This window comes from Medicago truncatula, chromosome 4, assembly GCF_003473485.1.
Source record: "Medicago truncatula cultivar Jemalong A17 chromosome 4, MtrunA17r5.0-ANR, whole genome shotgun sequence".
Taxonomy (NCBI): domain Eukaryota; kingdom Viridiplantae; phylum Streptophyta; class Magnoliopsida; order Fabales; family Fabaceae; genus Medicago; species Medicago truncatula.
Genome location: NC_053045.1, coordinates 37,016,768 through 37,035,637, shown reverse-complemented (window position 1 = coordinate 37,035,637; position 18,870 = coordinate 37,016,768). Strand labels below are relative to the sequence as shown.

At 32.3% G+C, this 18,870-nt stretch overlaps 1 protein-coding gene across 1 annotated transcript; it reads right to left on the bottom strand.

Annotated features, from left to right (window-relative positions):
- Positions 1-8,839: 8,839 nt before the first annotated feature.
- Positions 8,840-11,431, bottom strand: LOC11439696 (NAC domain-containing protein 6). Its single transcript, XM_003607239.4, has 3 exons — positions 11,071-11,431; positions 10,670-10,938; positions 8,840-9,631 (listed from the first exon to the last, which is right to left on the bottom strand). The coding sequence occupies exons 1-3, from the start codon at positions 11,252-11,254 to the stop codon at positions 9,185-9,187; spliced, it is 900 nt and encodes a 299-aa protein (XP_003607287.1). The 5' UTR covers positions 11,255-11,431; the 3' UTR covers positions 8,840-9,184.
- Positions 11,432-18,870: the final 7,439 nt, after the last annotated feature.

Genomic DNA, 18,870 nt, shown 5'->3' with positions numbered 1-18,870 from the left:
AACTCACCCCTACTCCTAACGCCCCATCCTCCTCGCGTTTGGATTCTAGACCGTCACCGTACCGACGACCATCACCAGGAAAGAGCCAGTCTGCGTCTGTAATGACGATGACGAATACATGGTGAGAACGGATGGGGAACCAGAGGGAGTGCCGAAGAAGATTTTATCAAAACAACAAGAGGATAAGAAAAGAATTTTTGGGGTTCATTTTTTATGGCTTTGAATGAGAAGATCAACATGATAAAATGAGGAAGAAGAAAGAAGAAAGAAGAGGTGTGGGCATCACGTGAGAAGAAGAAAGCCAAATAAAAGAAATTATTATAAAAACATTTTTCAGATTTATTAATTTATTTAGAATTTATTTAATTCCTTTTAAATTCCACATGTAGTCATCAAGTGATACATAAGCAAAAATCTGTCAAATCAGCAAGAAAGTAGATCCAATGACTATTTTAAAAAACAAAAAATTTTGCAAGGATGAAATTCAAATTTTTTTTTTACCAGGGACCAAAACTCAAATTCGTTATATTTGCAGGGACGAAAAACATATTTTAGCCTTTAATAAATTAATATTAATTTACTATTTTTTTTTATGTATTATTATTAAAGTATAAAGAGCAATGGATTATCTTGACCAAAAAAAAAAAAAAAAGAGCAATGGATAAAACATAATTTAAGAGAAAAAAAATAGATATACAACAACACTTTTTCACAAAGCTTAATACTCCACTCTAGAATTATACTACAACGTATTCCATTCCATAAAAATGGCAGGAAGCTTGTTAAAAAAAATGGCAGGAATGAAAAAATTATAACGTAATTTATGAGAAAAAAATATTTAAACGGAATGTAGTGCAGGAATGAAAAAATTTATAACATAATTTGTGGTGTGGATAGTACTTTTTTTAAATGGGAGGTGTAGTTCACAATTTAGTATAATAAGTTATTTAATGATTTTTTGGCTGAAGTGAAATACCAAACAAAACCAATGTCAACATGTTTGACCGCAGTTGCAGGCAAAATACCACCTTTCCTTTGGTGGGAAGGGATTAGCCCTCCCATAGTAAATGCCACCTAATTGGGATCAATAAATAAATGATTGTGAAGTTTAGCATATGAAAGGAGCGTTGTTTTCTATTATGGGAAAGTTGATGTTACAACCATAGATATATCATTTAATTTATTCAACGGTTCGGATCATAAGTTGGTTACTTGCTAGTAACTTTTTGAGATTCAGATTGACTACCCTCACAATATCCTAATGTCACTTCATTTAAAAAAATCTCAACCGCTCACACAATCAAACGTAGTGTACTCTGCCATGTTATCCATGAAATTATAACATTATCTAACATTCTTCTTGCCATTCTCCAGTAATTTGAAGTGAAGGTTATCTGATATGGGTATAAGTTTTGCAAGAGCTTCTAATGATAAAAATCCCAATGAACACAAACAAAACTAAAATAACAAAGATATTAACATCAATATACCACTAGTTTGATCTTGAACACCTTGTAAGATTTTTCATAAGCTTTTTCAATCACACTAATTTTATCAAAGGACTGGCTTTGCATTACACAAATTTAAGAGAGCAGATCTTGCAACTCAGTCTTCTATTTTATTTACAAGGTTTCATCATATCTGAAAATATTTAAGCTTCCCACATTCTAATTACAGAGGTTTGAGAAAAATACATTAATCTCTCTTGAGGTCTCTTTAAATGACACAGACACCCCCACTATTTTCTTATTTAACATTGACCTCCCCTATTATTTGACACTGTTTAACTTCCGTCAAGTTATTTTTATCAAACAAAAAAAAGAAAAACTATTGTTGCCTCTCGTTGATGTAATTTAACTTCTCTGCGATCAACACCAAAGAATTTCCTTCATCTATAGAAGCAACACAAAAGACATGAAACACAAGTCTTTCTCTTTGAATTTCCAGTTTTTGGGATATGTTGTTCACGTGTGTATTTATAATATATTTGAGTTTATTTGGTATTGCTTTTTGGTTCCAGCAACAATTGATTAAACTCAACAATACAGTAGCTTCATTCAGGGAAGGGTTTGAATTGATTCATTGCGTTAGACATTGTTGACACAGAATAACAAACAACTTATGGGTAGAATTATTATGCGAAATAAAAAAAAAATATTGTTCAGGAAAGAGATAACGGCCTATGGTTTTTTAATATTCCTCCGATAAAGCAGTGAACTATGATAATTGAGATATGAAATAATTGAAATAAAGAAAAGCTTAAAATAAAATGGCAGAAATATATAGGTTTGGTGGATGAAGATTATCATCATCAATAGAATCAGAAAAATAGAAGATGTACTTTTAACAGAATAACTAACCGTGTTAAATTGAAAGGGGAGATGTTTATCTATTTAAGAGAGTTTGAGGGAGGTGTGTGTGTATTATAAAACTAGAAGGGATGTTTGTGTCATTCAAAGAGACCTCAGGGGAGGTCAGTGTAATTTCTCCAAGAGGTTTCTATCTTGTGCGCAACGTGACGGCGGCGCTCCGTCGAATGACCACCGTGCCACCCATTTGTTTCATTAGTATGATTCCCGAGCTTCACGTCACGGTATAAAATAAATTGTTTAATCCATCAACACAGAAGCTCCCTGACTGTCCTCGCCAGTGTTCCTTGGCGCTACCACCATAGAGGTGGCCGCCTTCTCGATCCCCACACAACCTTGCTTGCGGTCTGGGAAGCCTTCCTTTATTGATATTGTATTTTTAATTTCTTTTGAGACATAAAACTTGGAGCGTTTGATAAATATAACGGTGGAGATTTAGACAACTGTAATGACTCTAGGGAAGCTTGACAATGGTGAATCCATATCCCATTTATTTCACAACTGGGAAAACTGTTTGGTGTCTGTAAAAAGTGAAGTTTCCCATCATGGGCAAAAAGTTTGCTTTCCTAGGCTAAATGTGACCATAGATGATTGTTTCTACAAATAATAACAGTAAACAATGACGAATGACGTCTTCTACATGTCAGCAGTTTCGTGGAAAATTTGCACACTTCATCTTTGGATTGAGTTGAGATTGGAAATGAATTCAACAATATGGATGTAAATTGATATTTGTGGATAAGGACAAATGCAGAAAATTTGAATACAGGAGGTATTATATATCTTTTTCGATTATTAGAGTTCTAAAAATATAGTACATAAATCTTTAAATGTGTGAAATATTGTCATTATAATATCTAAGTTTAAAAAAGTTACTAACACATCTTCAAATATATCCATTGTTAGTAATTTTGTCGATTAATTTTACTAAGTAAAAATATATTTGAGGACCAAATTAACTAATAGATACACATTTAAATATCAAAATGGCTTATAAAAGACTCATTTAAAATCCTTAAAAAAAAGACTCATTTAAATTTATTTGGTAATTTAATGTATATAAAGACTATGCAAATTTAAGACAACACCTCACACATTTGAAAAATTACAAACAAGTCACTCATCACATTGAGTTGATTCTACTAGACAATTATTATTACTTTGCATTTTTTGAAAATCAACACATTAAAATGTATCACAACAATAAACTTAGAAGTGTGGAGAAAAGGAAAATAGTAATCAATATCAAAATAACCTCAAGTAACAACAACAATAAAAAAAAAAAAACTAGATCTAATCTAGGAATCAAGTGAAAAACACAAAACCACAAACAAAAGATAAAGAGAAAAGAGAAACAAACACACCAAGAAGTGTTTACACAGTTCGGTCAAAATGGACCTACACTGGGTGAGAGATAGGTCTCTCTAATCCATTATCAATGAGGTTGTTACAAAGAGATATAAAAGGATTGCAAGAAATTAGTTCTAACAAGCACACAAAGAACAAACTCTAATTCCTACCATTTTCCCAATCTCTCTAATGAACAAAACACTCAATGATTTTTACTCACCCAAGGTGTTTCCAAATGTTTCCCAACACAAGATAATCTCTCAAGAGAACCCTCACTAAAGACCCTCAACCCAAAGTTATCTCCTTTGATTTCCCAAGTCTCCATCTCTTTAAGCATTGTTCAAAAAAAGAACAGTGAATGCTTAAATAATTCTCAAATACTGTCAAAATTGTGTCACGATTGTCAGAATCGTGTCACGATAAGTTTCGTACGCAATACAATACTACAACCTTAATCCAAAATTGGGTCATGCTTGCTAAAATCGTATCACGATTTGCTTCAAGTAGTAACCTTGCATTATGCCCAAAAAATCGTGTCACGATTCTTTGGTTTCTAAAACTTAATTTTTGAGTCAAATTACAACATTTCTCCACCTTGACTCTAAAATGATGGTGATGCCAATTTAACAATTAACCACCTTACCCTTTTTCATTTTCCTTCCATCCAACTACACCATGTAGCTCCTCAAGCTTCCACCTTTGCACCTCTTCAACTCTCAGAACGCCTTCTGCCGTCTTAAAGATCCTTGCATCTAACTACACTAGAATTTAGGTAGTTCCACAAGTCTACAACATAAACTCTTAAACCATGAAATGTCTCCCGCTTCCTTAATGATCGATGTGTAGTGATTCTTTGAATTGAAAAATTGATCAGACAAAAACTGATTGTAAAGCAAGATTTGCACTTGGTGTAAAGATTGGAAACTCTGTAATTCATGAGTTTGTGGAGGGCCATAACCACAACTTACAGCTTCCACATACAACACACATACTAGGCATCACCGTATTTTCAACATCAGTTATGGAAGAATCCTTCATTTTTTTCATACACATCAGATGGATTGCTATGAACAAATTACAGATAGTATTCTGGGCTGGTGCAAAATTGATTATAGAATATGGATATTTTGGGAGGTTGTTTCTTTCAATTTCAGTTGAACGCGACACCGGGATGAATATGGCGCCCCCGTGATTTTGACTTAGCTGTTAGAGCGATTTTGATTTAGCAGTCAGAGATTTCATTTCTCTTGTTTTGTTTTGTTTTGTTTTGGGGAAATAATATGGAACGTTGGATTAATCAAATGGTGGAAATTAGTTGACAGCGGTGACAGCAGGCTTGTTTTGACAGCCGTGGATACAATTTATGTATTTCCCATTAGTGTCAAATTATGAACAACATAGACACAATAATAAAAAAGTAAATAGACATTATACTAGATAGATAAATGGAGCCAATTTGAACTAGCATTAAGCATGCACTTCATGTTACTTTTTAACATGAGTTGTTTATACCCAAATATATTTTTTATTTAATGACTCATTCCATAAAAAAATTATTAACATTGTATTTTATTTAGTTCAGCAACAATTACTACTTTCCTCTTTCACAATAGCTTGCTTCTTAACTATGTGTAACTTTTTATTTGACAATGGCGCTGGAACTTCTCAAAGAAGGAGAAACACCAAAGCATCACTCTTTGTTTTTTTAGATGAAATGAGAAAAATACAAGTAGTAACCTACAATCAAGTAGTTGTTGAAGAAGTATAAGGCCAAAGCATCACTCTTATTTGACCAAGAATAATTTGGAAAACAAGATAGTCTAAAGTATCACAATTCATGCTAGAAATTGCAGCAGCCCTATTGACTATTTCAGCTAAAGAGTCTCATACAAAGGACAAACCTTGTTCTATTTTTTCTTCAAATTTTGTCTTAATGTGAATAGGTTAGCTTTTAGGTATTTTGTTTCTAACTTCAATTAAACAACATATATTGTAATTGTGGAAAATTATGATGAACCCCATCCATGCACTCTAAAATCGTGTTTGGGTTGAGTTTGAAAAAGGAAAATGTTTGGTGGACATTGGACACCAAATGATGGAATAGGATTCCCTGCAGTTACAGCAAGGTGTTGTAATCAGTGATAGCCGTCCGATCACAGTTGGATGATAGAGATTGTTTTAACTAAATACACACAGTGTTCAATCTCAACCGTTCAATCTGAGATGAACGGCTGAGATAAAAAAAACTGTGTGAAACTGCGTGCTGTTTTTACAACAGCAAAACCTGGTCACCAAATGATATAGAGAATGATGTGAGAGGAAGAGATAAAATGAAGTGTTGGAGAATATGAGTTTTTTTTTTTTTTAAAACCGGATATACTCAGCGCGGGAGACTAATCTTTCGAGCTTTATGAGACCCAAACCGGATCATAAAGCTCATATTTATGGAAATTATGAAATATATATCACTAATTGGTTGGGAATTAAGATTTGAATTTGAATCAATGGACCAATGTATGCTGCCTCTGCAACCAAATTTCAATTCAAAGTCAAGATGGTCTCAAATTTGAAAAAATTCAATAAACCTACTATTCAAACCAAAATAAGAGAAGTAAGTTGATCAGAAATTCAGAATCCATTTTCACAAAGATTCATACCGCAAGTTCGTCTATAAACCGATATGAATTCATGGTCAACAACTTTCATAAGTACGCGCAAACATACCACAAGCCCATCCACACAATAACTCGTAAAAAACTGTCCAAAGAAGTATCATTAATCCAAATCCGAGGGAATGTGTAAATTGGTCTAAATTATGATCATTAGTGAAAATAATGATTTGATTTTATGCTTTAACAAATTGTCAGTACCATTTAGAAGGATGACCAAACTGGAGCAGTGCTCCGCCGAGTCAGATGTTGAGGGTGGCATATGCGAACACGGTCATGGTGGAAAAAAGTATCTTTTATATTTGTTGTGAAGGGGTGTATTTACAAGTGCCAAAGAGGTGCAGAGGGGCCGTTACGAACGGCGCCACTCAATGCTTGGATCGATAACTGCTGAGAGGCATTTTAAGCCGAAGCTGGGAGATTGGTTCTGCTGGAGAGGATCCTTGTGGAAATGGGCCTCAATATTGTTGAGTCATGAGGGAATTCCATAAGGTCATCCACGTTAGTTCAAGAGCAATCACACTAGTGAGTTGAACACATTAAAATAAGACCACTAAAGTCCTCACTTTAGGCCCACCAACAAGAAATTATTTTTCATTAGATTTTAGAAGCAAAAATGCTTCATATTTTGACAAAAAGACAACATATATTTAACTTTGTTTTAAGTCTCACTTACTATTGTGGATCGAAAAAAGTTTCACTTACTATTAAATATTATTGGACCGACTCTGGTTGGACACCACATGTTAACCTACAACCTTAAGACATTAAAATTATAAATCATCTCGTTTAGAAATTGTCCAACCTTTATTTTTCTAAATTATTTGAGATTTTCAAACTCATATCACACTTGCTACAACAAAGACGATGAAAGAATTGACCTTGGACTAATCGGTAACAACAAATTTATCTTTGCCTATGTATGACATCAGTCAAAATGATCCGTCTGTCAACTTAACGATGCTTTAATGAAGGAACAATTTTGGAGCCTTACAGTTTCACAAATGTTTCTATCAATTCTTAAAATTAAAGCACTACTTTGACCCACATTCACAATTTTAGAGATCAATTTGCACGTCAAGTAACAAAATATCTTGTGCTGAAGGTCATAACCAAGTTTTGCTTGAAAATGTTCAAACTATATACTGATTTTCACATAGGAACGTAGAAAAGGAATGAAGGCTTGACAAATACATTGGATTCATATTACATAATTTTTCATGTAGGAACAAAGGAAATGATTGAAGGCTTGAAAATTTTCAAATACTTGTGGATTTTCGTTGTCAAGGTTTAAATCCATGTTTCACGAGTTGGAGTGTGAGCTTGTGCTCACACAATGGCTCTTGGTGCCACTGCATTTACTTGGTTCTATTTACTGATGATTAAACTCAAGTGATTAATGAGTTTTCTTTAGCATAAATTGTTCGGAAGAATTGAATTTTTCTTAGATGAAACAATTATTGATCGGATATCATCTCTCGACCGAACTCTGAATTACCAGATCCCTTCCCTAAGAACTGGAGGATTAACACCCAAAAAACATTGTTCTATTTACTACTCCCTCCGTTCTAAACTACATGTCGCAGTCAACTACTACACACATGTCAATACACAACTTTGGCCATTAATATCTTTAATTATATATAATAAAAAATTATAAAATTAGATATTTTGAAAATATTCATTGAGATAAATCAATCAACATCTTAGGGGGCGTTTGTTTTTGGGAAACACAAATTATTCTCAGGAATAACATGCCCGGGAATGAAAATATGAAAATTTGATTCTTGGGTATTTGTTAAAAAAAGTGTTTGGCAAATAACTTGACATTCCTGGAAAAATTGGAAGTTACAATTTTTTTTTTAAATCTATGCATAATATCATGGGAATGCACATTCTCATCTCTTTACATGGGAATAAATTCATGGGAATAATGGAAGTTATGAGAAGTTACTCCATTCCCATGAACTTTTATACCCAGGAATATTTTTTTCTCAACCTCATAACAAATATGGGTATAATCATTCCCTAGCCATGTATTCCCGGGAATGTCATTCTTAACCTTGAAACAAACACCCCCTTACATGCTAATTTGTATTTATATATTAGTTAAAAAATATGGTCAAAGTAAGTTATGTGAATAATGTATATTGTAAAATTGCAACATGTATTTTAAAACGGATGTAGTATTATATATTTGTTGTTTCTCCAAAAAAAAAAAAATGTGGTTAATGAACTCCACTTAAGGAGAAATAGTTCACGATAACCCAAATTCGATTTCTGAATTAAACAATTCTTGATTATCTTCTACCTTGATAAAACTCCGAATTACTTAAAAAAAATTCCCCTAGATCTGGAGGGTTGAAACCAAAAAACTTAATTATACATTAGGGATTTACTTAATTGATTTGTACAAGAAACAAAATGCTTGCTTGATAGAACTCATAGATGAAAGAAAAGTATATTGATTAATAGGAGAATTGTTGATTACATTAAAGGATACATCAAGACTTTTATAGCCAACATGAACAACTAATCTAACAGGTGTAACTAATTATTGTAACTAACTATTACATCTAATATTATATCATCTAAGAACCGGGTAGAATTGTCAAGTTTCACATGCAAAACTCACACCACTTGAACGAATATACTACCTGCCTAATTAATTCAGCTTGTATCACAATAATTTACGTTATTAATTAAATGACTGATATACATAAATTCCAAAATAAAAAGATACTAATAAACTTGCATTTGATTAATTTAACACAAAGTCATTAATTAATTAATTAATTAAAAATTCAGGATATTGGTGTAAGCACTCCAGTTATGTTGCCAAGGACTATTAAACTGAGCCCAAAATGTATCTTGGGTCCAATCAGCAGCTATAGGTAACTGAAGCTCAGGTACATTGTCCTTCCCTAAGGGCAATTGCAAAGATGTTCCACAAGGTTTTTTGTTATCTTTCACAATTTTTTCATGACTTGACAAAGAAACCATATCTTCAGTTTTAATTATTTCATGTTCAGATTCTTTCTTAGGAATGACTTGTTGAAATAATAAGGGCATGGACATGTTTTGGTCTTGTTGTGTGTAGTTGAAGGAGATTGTGTCTGTAGAGGAAGGTGGGGAAGATGTAGGGGAACCCACCATTTGTTTCATCTCTTCTTCTTCTGCTGCTCTTTGCTCAAGCACTTTCAAGGAAGTTGCCTTTCTATATATCTTGCATAATACTATGTCCTGTCACATACGTACCATAGTATATTATTAGTAAATATATTTTTTGATTACTATAAGTAGAAATAGTAAACCAATTTGATTAGTTTATGTTTGCTTGAAATTTGAAGAAATTTAATGTTAATTAGTTTATGTTTGCTTGAAATTTGAAGAAATTTATCATGAAAGAAACAAGAGGTTCATAAGGGGACCACAATACTTGTCCAAAAAGAAAGTGTCACTACCTAGCCATCTTCATGGAAATTTCCCTTCCATGTAAGAGATATGCACATTAATTATTTATTCACTTCTACCTATAAAAATTAACTCCTAGCTAGTCCAATTTATGACTAAAATAAACAAATTCCCTCTCGTCAAAAAAGTAAAAAAGATTCCCCTGTTATTTGGGAGAATCTGGCCATAACAAGCATATCATCTTGCAAGAAACTATGAATAAATCAATGAAATATATATGTATAATTGAATGAAGGAACTTATTATTATTTATCTATGAAGTGTCATTTTTGTTTTTTTGTTTTAATCCTCCGGATTACGAGTTCGGTTCTTAGAGGAAAGGGATCTTAGTAATCTGAAGTTCGGTGGAGAGATAAGTAGAGTATGACTAATAATTGTTTTCACCAGAAATCGAACTTAGGTTCTCTCTAACAATTCGTTCTATGAAGATCTCATTAACCACTTGATTTCAATTACTTGATTTATGAAGTATCATTTTAGTAATAAGATTTGAAGCTTATAACTAGTACATTATAAAATGATCACAAAATATTACTTTAACTAACAATAATTTTCTCGTTCCCATTTTTTTTTAAATTGAATGAAGGATAAATTAACGAACAATGTAAATCAAATGACATAAACCCGTGATATATATCAAAATCACATGGGCATGAATCTAAAACTTTACTCACATTCATTCATAGTTAAAACTTAAATGGTTATGGTCAATTAGTCATCATATGATAGGAACCAAAAATGTACTACAGAATGGGTCCAATGTATATATAGTTCAAATTCAAATGAAGAAAGATATATACACAATACCTTAGGCAAGGGGCTATTGTCAGGTAAACGGTATTCATTCATAACCCAATCAGTCTTGGTTCCTCTTGGAGCTCTTCCCTCATAGAAAACCAACGTCTTCCTCAACCCAATTATGCGTTTCGGATCCGATAACGTCACGATTTTCCGGTCCGAACCGGTGGCTTTCCAGAAACCTTTTTCAGTTGTGCGGTTAGGCCTTCCTCCACTACCATGTTTTTTGTCCCTTGGCACGAAAAAATACCATTCTCTTTCCCCAACCTTTGACAAACCTATTATATCATGCAAAACATTTATAACTTCAATAATATGATCACTAAAATTTCAAATTTGATTAATGTTTACGAAAATATGTAACACTAACACATAATATGGTACTAGCAATTGATTGATTAGCAATATACCTGGCAAGTCACAAGGATCATGGTGATAGATATTGAGAAAACCAATGACATCATAACGAAGTTTTTTGCCAACAACCATATTCTTAAGATAGAAATCAAGGAGTTCTTCTTCTGTGGGGTGAAATCTGAATCCTGGAAGTGTAATTTGCTCAGTACACATGTTGATGTCTTCCATTGATGCCATGTATAATCAATATATTCTCTATGCTATGAGTCACTATGTTCTAGCTAGCTTTTTAGCTATATAATGTTTTTTGTTGTTTGTTTGGGCAGAGGAAGGAACATAAAAGCTAGTGTTGTTAGCTGCTTATGCAAAACTTGAAAAGACTTATTAACTTGTTGAAGGAACATATGTTATGAGAGTGTATTTATAAGGAATGGTTGGGTTGGTAATTGATTAGTGCTTGTCTAAGCTAATAGGTTATTTTTTTTTTATATTTAAATTATTAACTTAGATTGTCCTATGACTTGGTCATATAAGCAGATTTCCTGCTGGTTTAGTACCAGAAGTGCATAGGGTGAAGTAGGGATCTGACGGTTCACATTTTTTAAATGAATTAATGTTTATAAGTTTTTTGTACGGTTGAGATTGTCTAGATTGTGATGGAGACCAAAGAGGAGATTATAAGTCTTTGTAGAATATCATATGGATGATAAAATATGAAAATGGATTTGTTTAATTGAGAAATATGGAAATTATGATGAGATTTGTGTGGTAGGGTCTAGTAGAGTGGGGACCCACGCGTCTTGACTAGAGACTAATTGTGGTGTGGGGTCATGAGACGACTCCATGACGAGAAGAAATGTACATTTTATGCCTCCACATCTTTTTTTCTTCTTTTTTTGGACTTTTTATCCGGTGGTGATTCCTCTAATGGCCATTCTTGCTCATCAATAATTTCTAGGAGAATCGACATGCTAATTTATTTTTTATTTTTTATAATTCAACATGTTAAATGAGAATGATGCTGGGTTAGAAGAGGATTCTTCAAGATCATCCATATTCGATCAAGAACAACTATAAAATTCAGTTGAATATCATATTTTAATCTAAAATATTTATTAAGATATTGAGTTTATGAGTCATCTCATGACAATGGAACGGGGTGGAGACAAATTTTACCTTTCCCATCCCATATCTAACGAAAATGTGAAATTGAATCTCATCATCGTCTCCGGCGGGTTCAAGTATCACCCATCTCCGCAATAAATCATTCTTTTACAAACAAAAATAAGTTTTTTTTTTCCAGCCGCGAGGGTATGTTGTATTTCATTATTCAATCCTCGACCAAATGATTTGGTTGTTTTTTAAATATTAATGACACATTTTATAACATGACAATTATCAAACTAAATAATATGGCATATCGACCCCTATAAGAAAATGACATATCAACATATAGTCAAAATATCAATTTTATATATTCAGGACTTGTTCGGATATGAGTTCGAGGTTGGTACTTATATCTTCATTATCCGTCCCGTACCGGTGTTTTAAAATTGAGGAAAGCCCAAACCCATACTGAAACACAGTCAAAACGGGAAATACCCATCAAATCGGGGTGGGATTGAACCGGTGTTTTAAAATTGAGGAAAGCCCAAACCCATACTGAAACACAGTCAAAACGGGAAATACCCATCAAATCAGGGTGGGATTGGAGGGTAACCGCGGACACGGGTTTTGCTGCATGTCTATGTATTATTCAACATCAAGTGTACATTTTTTTCATTTATGAACACTTACACCTTTACACCTCTGTTGTCGCTGCATCAACGGGGAACATTGTTTGATCATTATTGTCAGGAAGACTTTCGGCACAAGGAGTCAGTTCTTTTAATAATCATCGACTTTGATACCATTTTCGGATCATGACAGAAGCCCGAATGATCATCCACATTGAGTCAAGAGTACCCACTTCACACAAATGTGTTGGACATCACGTCTTAACCCAAACCATTTAGGTATTGAGTGTACGTGTCATATCACTTATATATTCATCAACATCCACTTTTTCAAGTAATGTTGGACTTCTAACTCGCATTTGTTATACAATAAATGTGTTGCATTAATGTTTTGTTGCTAAAAGGAGAGTGTAGCCTATCAATATTTTGATTTGTTAGTTTTTTTTTTATGGATTATGTGCTAATTTACTTGTGTTCTCATCAAGAGATAAATTGTATATAATTGCAACATATTTTAGTCAGAATAATACAAGATATCTTAGTCAGGATAACTCAACACATTTTCGTCAATATTTTATCACATAGTTTGCAACACATAAACTTAATATAAAACACAAATCATCTTAATTAATTAATAATGTTCCTAATTTTCATTTTTAGCGTCACAAGTCAAGTATCACATTCTTTTCATCTAATTCACTAATAGAGAGTCCAACAATTGTACAAACTCCGGACAATGTAGGAAACAAGACATTGCATGTTTCTCAATACTGATAACTACTAGAGTCTAATAACAATTGTTCAAACTTCGGACAATGTAGGAAATTAGACATTCCATACTTGTCAATGCTCATCACTAAACACATGACTCAATCAAATTTATCTCTCCTTTACATTCATATTTGAGCTTTACCACCAAGTGGATTTTTCAGCACAACATTTGTATATTACCTTTTATTTTGTGCTGAAAAGTATTAGCTAAAATACACCATTAGTTCTACTTGGTGACTAATATGGTACCGACTAATATATAACTCTTTTTTTTTTGTTACACCGACTAATATAACTCTGATTATACTAGTTAGATAACGGTGAGAAATATAAAACATGTTTTAAGGTGAAGTTTCGGTAAGAGGCAAGCATTATTCACATTGGTTCATACTTCATATAAGTAACTTAAAGAAAGGACATGAAAGCAAAATCTTCTTTTTAACAAAGAGACAAAATCCTTTCCATCATAATATGACTGCCGCAATAAGCTAATACTAAAAAGGTTAGTGAATTATAAAGTCTGATATGTTTGTAAAAGAAATCAACAGTGAATTTAATTGAACTTTTTTTTTTGGTACAAGAATGTAATTTAACTTTAGGAAAGACACGTTTTGATTTTCTGTGAAAATAATGGAATCTTTCTATTGCTCTATTTTTTTTACAAAAAAGCCATTGCTATTGCTTATTGCTATAATTTGCTAGTTAATTTTTCAAAGTTAAGAGTATTAACATTATAGCATCCCCTAAAAATAAATTGTTGACATCCCTATACAAAAACAATATACATAATAATATTTAAAAAAGAAAAAAATTATAAAAGAATAAAAAATATAGAACATAAAACCTAATTCAGTAAATTTGCACAACATGTAAATCAACCCAAACGAGATATAACAAACAATTAAAACAACACAAGTGAATACATAATTTAGATCCTAACAACACTAATCGATCGGAGGTCTACAATCCGATGAAGAACCGACCATTAACATGAAATTGATTCAAGAATCAATTAACAATTTTTTGCAACAACAACAAACAAAACGACTACTTTAAACCAAAGAGCACAACATCAAATAGATAAAAGAAAGATTATATCAAACCACTCTGAAATCAATCATGAGTACTAATACAGATATCAAATCGGCACCGACTTGAATAAGGCTAACCTTAATTCTTCAAATTTGCATATCCCAACAAAATTTGATTAGGTGAAGTCATCTTGTTTCTGAATTAGATTAGTAGACATTATTACCTTTAAAACGTTTTACACATAAATTCAACCTTATTTGATTAGCATGTCTTCTATTATATTAGTTGTAAAAAATATTTTATATTTATCTAGGTGTAAAGATTGATATATGTATAAAATATTACGTTGATAATGTATTTCAATCGAACTCTTGAGTAAAAAGTTATATTGGTCAATGTATAATAATTATTTTTATTTTTTGAGCAAGAATGTATAATAATTATAAACATATTTAGATATATTTTTTTTAATCATTTTGATTCTCATACGTGTCTTACGATAATAGGTTTAGTCAAGTTTAGTCATTGAATACGTTTTTCTTTAACCAAATCAATCTATAAATTTACAAAGAAAATAAACACTTGTTATGAGTTTGTGATTTTGTCTAATGTAAACAAATAAATTAGTCTTGTATTTGCACAAATATGTTTTGTATAATCAATAAATCACATCAGATCATACTTAATCTAATGGTAAAACAATCTGATCTAATAATATAGACAAAATCGTGCATGATGTAAGATTTGTCCCAGCTATGTACTATTAATTTAGCCTCGATTTGTAGTTTTTATATATTTAGCTACGACATCGTCTAGTATATTAAAAGACTGAAATGACTATTTGTTTTAAATTTTTTGTATGACAAAGTCTCCATTTAAATTGACTTATTTTAAAATTTATGCAAATAAATAAACTATGTATTATTTATAAATTCGACAACGTAGTTTATGAAAAAATAATTTATAATAATATAATTGTGAATCAAAGTGACCACATCACAAATAAAAGGAGTGGCCACATCACAAAGGATACAAATTAGTGCTATTTTTTTCTCCAAAGAATTGATTTTCAATTCAAAAGCCTCTCCGCGTTTGCAACATTATTTTCATCATTTCATGTACTATTGTTTGAAATCACAAACTTTCATCTATATGTCTAAACCCATAAAGCTAAAAAAAAAAAATGAAATTTCGTTAATGAATCATGTATGTTGTGATGTGACATTGGTTTTGACTTGGAAGTCTTGTGCGAAGACTTCAACAAGTCATTGTTGTTTGTTTATCTTTTTCAAGTAAATGATGATATTGAGCCACGTTCTTTGATATGCATCAATTACATTCCAATTTCTTCTAGTACCCCTCTTGAATCTTGAAATCTTTTACCAGATCAAAGTCTTACAAAATTGTTCTATTGAACACTTACAAGCCAATAGAAATTTCATCACCTCTTTCCACGAATTTTCTTGATTCCCTGACTCATAGGTTCCTTATTCTTTTTCATATATAGCCAATAAGACCAATTTAAATTTGTCACATGTAGGGAAGTAATTAATAAAACAACAAACTGAAAACTCTTACACTATTTTTTTTTTATCTATACACTTACACTACTATGCTGCAACACAAACTTTATACCGGAAATTTACAAGTATAAATTAAAATTCTTTAGTGGAAAGGAAATTTCGTAACAAGAAATTCCAAAACTGGATATTGAAAACTGGTTTAAGTGCTGCTACTATAACGTCAAAAATATCATGCAGAATTATATCTTTTACCTAAGTAATGGAATCTTTTTTTGGTAGTGGTAGGTAATGGAATCTATCACATGATACACATAGATTAAATTTAGGCCAAATACCTCCTCGGGTCCTTTAACTTTCATGTTTGTTTCAAATAGATCCTTTAAATTTCTGAGGTTTTAGATAGGTCCTTTTAGTTTCGAGTTTATTTTGGATATGTCTTTTAAGTTTCTAAGGTTTCAGATAGGTCATTTAAGTTTCGAGTTTGTTTCCGATAGGTCATTTCTATCAACCTCCGTTAAGCCAAAGTTGATATGTCCGTTAAGCCAAAGTTGATCTGGTTGGGGAAAAAATTGATGCCAAGTGTCAGAGAGAACCACCTCACCCACATAACGGGCATATCAGCTTTGGCTTAACGGACATAACAACTTTGGCTTAACGGAGGTTGGCAGAAAGGATGTATCCGAAACAAACTCGAAACTTAAAGGACCTATCTGAAATCTTAGAAACTTAAAAGACTTATCTAAAACAAACGTGAAACTTAAAGGACCCATGGAGATATTTGACCTTAAATTAAATTTATTTGAGAAATGCTAACAAGTGCACATGTTAATGTACTAAACATAGAAATTTTACATTGAAAATTATGTTAATTTATTTTTCAACAAGTTAAATAATTCATGCGAATTAATTCTTCTCAATAAATACTTGCCATTTTTATAATCCTTATCACATGTCAAGACTCAAATTATTTTTAAGGTCCCTTTAACTATGGATACCCAAATTAAAGAGTTATGATATACTTACATTTATTTTGTAAGAATTTTCCAACAACCTAGAAATACATACCTCTGTGTAAGGACGGACCTGGAAAGTAAAGGATTATCAATTTTGATTTTTTTTTTTAGAGAAACAGAGTGAAAATATTCACCTAAAAAACTCACACACATGAGTGAGAATTCGATCTTGGATCAGAATATATAGTCTAACAATAATTAATTGGATAAATTTCTCTTATAATTTAAAGTATAAACCTTAATAACTTAATCTTGTGAGGGCCAAGGCCCACATATCCTTGTATGTGGGGTCGTCCCTGCCTCTCAGACGTTCAGATATCATTTCTCAAAATTAAAATAGTTACTCTAGATAAAAATATTATAATTGAATTGGTTGGTTAAGAATAATCTATTGATGATATCTATAAATTAAGGTGCTTAAACTCATAAGTTTTTTTTTAATAGGATTTTTTTTTTGAGCAAATGCAAGATTAATTCATTTTAGCAATAATAAGCGGAGACAAGTAGTTACCCTATTTGCTATGCCTCCTGACATAAGACACAAAATAATTACTGTGGGATGCTAATAAAGTCTTACATCTAGAGATTATATCTCCAAACTCATTAAGAGGAGAAGAGGTGGAAATAGTAGCATCGAACACTAGCTTGAAGGTGAGAAAAACACAAGAAGGGGGGGGGTTGAATTGTGTTTTCTTTTTCTGTCTAAAAAATTCTTCTTCTGATAAAACTTCAGAAGCAGAGTGAGAGTGCTTCTGATGAAATGATCAGAATCAGATATGCAGCGGAAAGAACAGAGCAGAGAAAAGAAAGACAAAGACACAAGCAGTTATCCTGGTTCCTTCCACAACACGGAAGTAGTCCAGTCCCCCTTGCACTTCCAAGGAGATTTCACTATAATCACAAGATTACAACTGCTCAATACTTTCTAAGTATGAGACTTCACAAAACTATGCTCAAGCACACACGCAAGAGTCTTCCAATGCTCAAGCACTAAGCAAGAGACTTCTAATGCTCAAGCACGCAGGCAAGAGACTTCTAATCAAACAAAAATACAGAGAATTGAGTTTGAATTGAACACTTGATATACAATCAGTGGTGTTCACAATACAATACAGAAAAGACTCTAGACTTTGAATTTCTAAGATGTATCAAATCAGTGCAGAAATTCAGTGTGCTTTGTAGAATCAAATTGACAGAGTTTTGGCGCTTTTGAACTTATGTATATCTCTGTTTTATCTTCAAGTCTTCACTCCTTTATATAGAGGCGTGAAAGAGACGTTGAGATAATCAGCATGTAACACCCCGTTTTCCCAATATACAAATTTCTTAAACAATTATCAGAGTAAAAACCATAAACGGGATATCACATAGAAACGTAATCCAAAACAGTTAAATAATGATTTAACCTTCACAAATATCTTTAACATAGCAGCGGAAAATCATAAACATAAATCATAAACGTTTTCGGCACGCAGGCCCAATAAGTATCTCAAAAGAGTTTATCAAAACATAAGCAGTTCACGTAAAAGAATGAAGCATGTTATAGCATTAAACCCCATCCCGTTACGTATCAGAGCGACCTAGACGACACAGTGAAGGCAAGGCCAACTCACGAAGCAACTGCACACTAAGCACGATCACCTGCAAGTTACCCATACGAAGGGCAACATTTTCAAGCAGAAGGGGTGAGATTTCATAATAAAATAACATTAATCAATGTAATTGTGAATCATAAATTAACATCAATCATTCCATTATTAACTTTGCATAAATGCTAA

Excerpts from the sequence above, each read along its gene's own strand:
- LOC11439696 (XM_003607239.4), bottom strand. The coding sequence starts at position 11,254 with ATGGCATCAATGGAAGACATCAACATGTGTACTGAGCAAATTACACTT. Across the intron at positions 10,939-11,070 it reads TGATCCTTGTGACTTGCCAG|GTTTGTCAAAGGTTGGGGAA; the intron begins GTATATTGCTAA and ends ATGATATAATAG. Across the intron at positions 9,632-10,669 it reads ACAATAGCCCCTTGCCTAAG|GACATAGTATTATGCAAGAT; the intron begins GTATTGTGTATA and ends CGTATGTGACAG.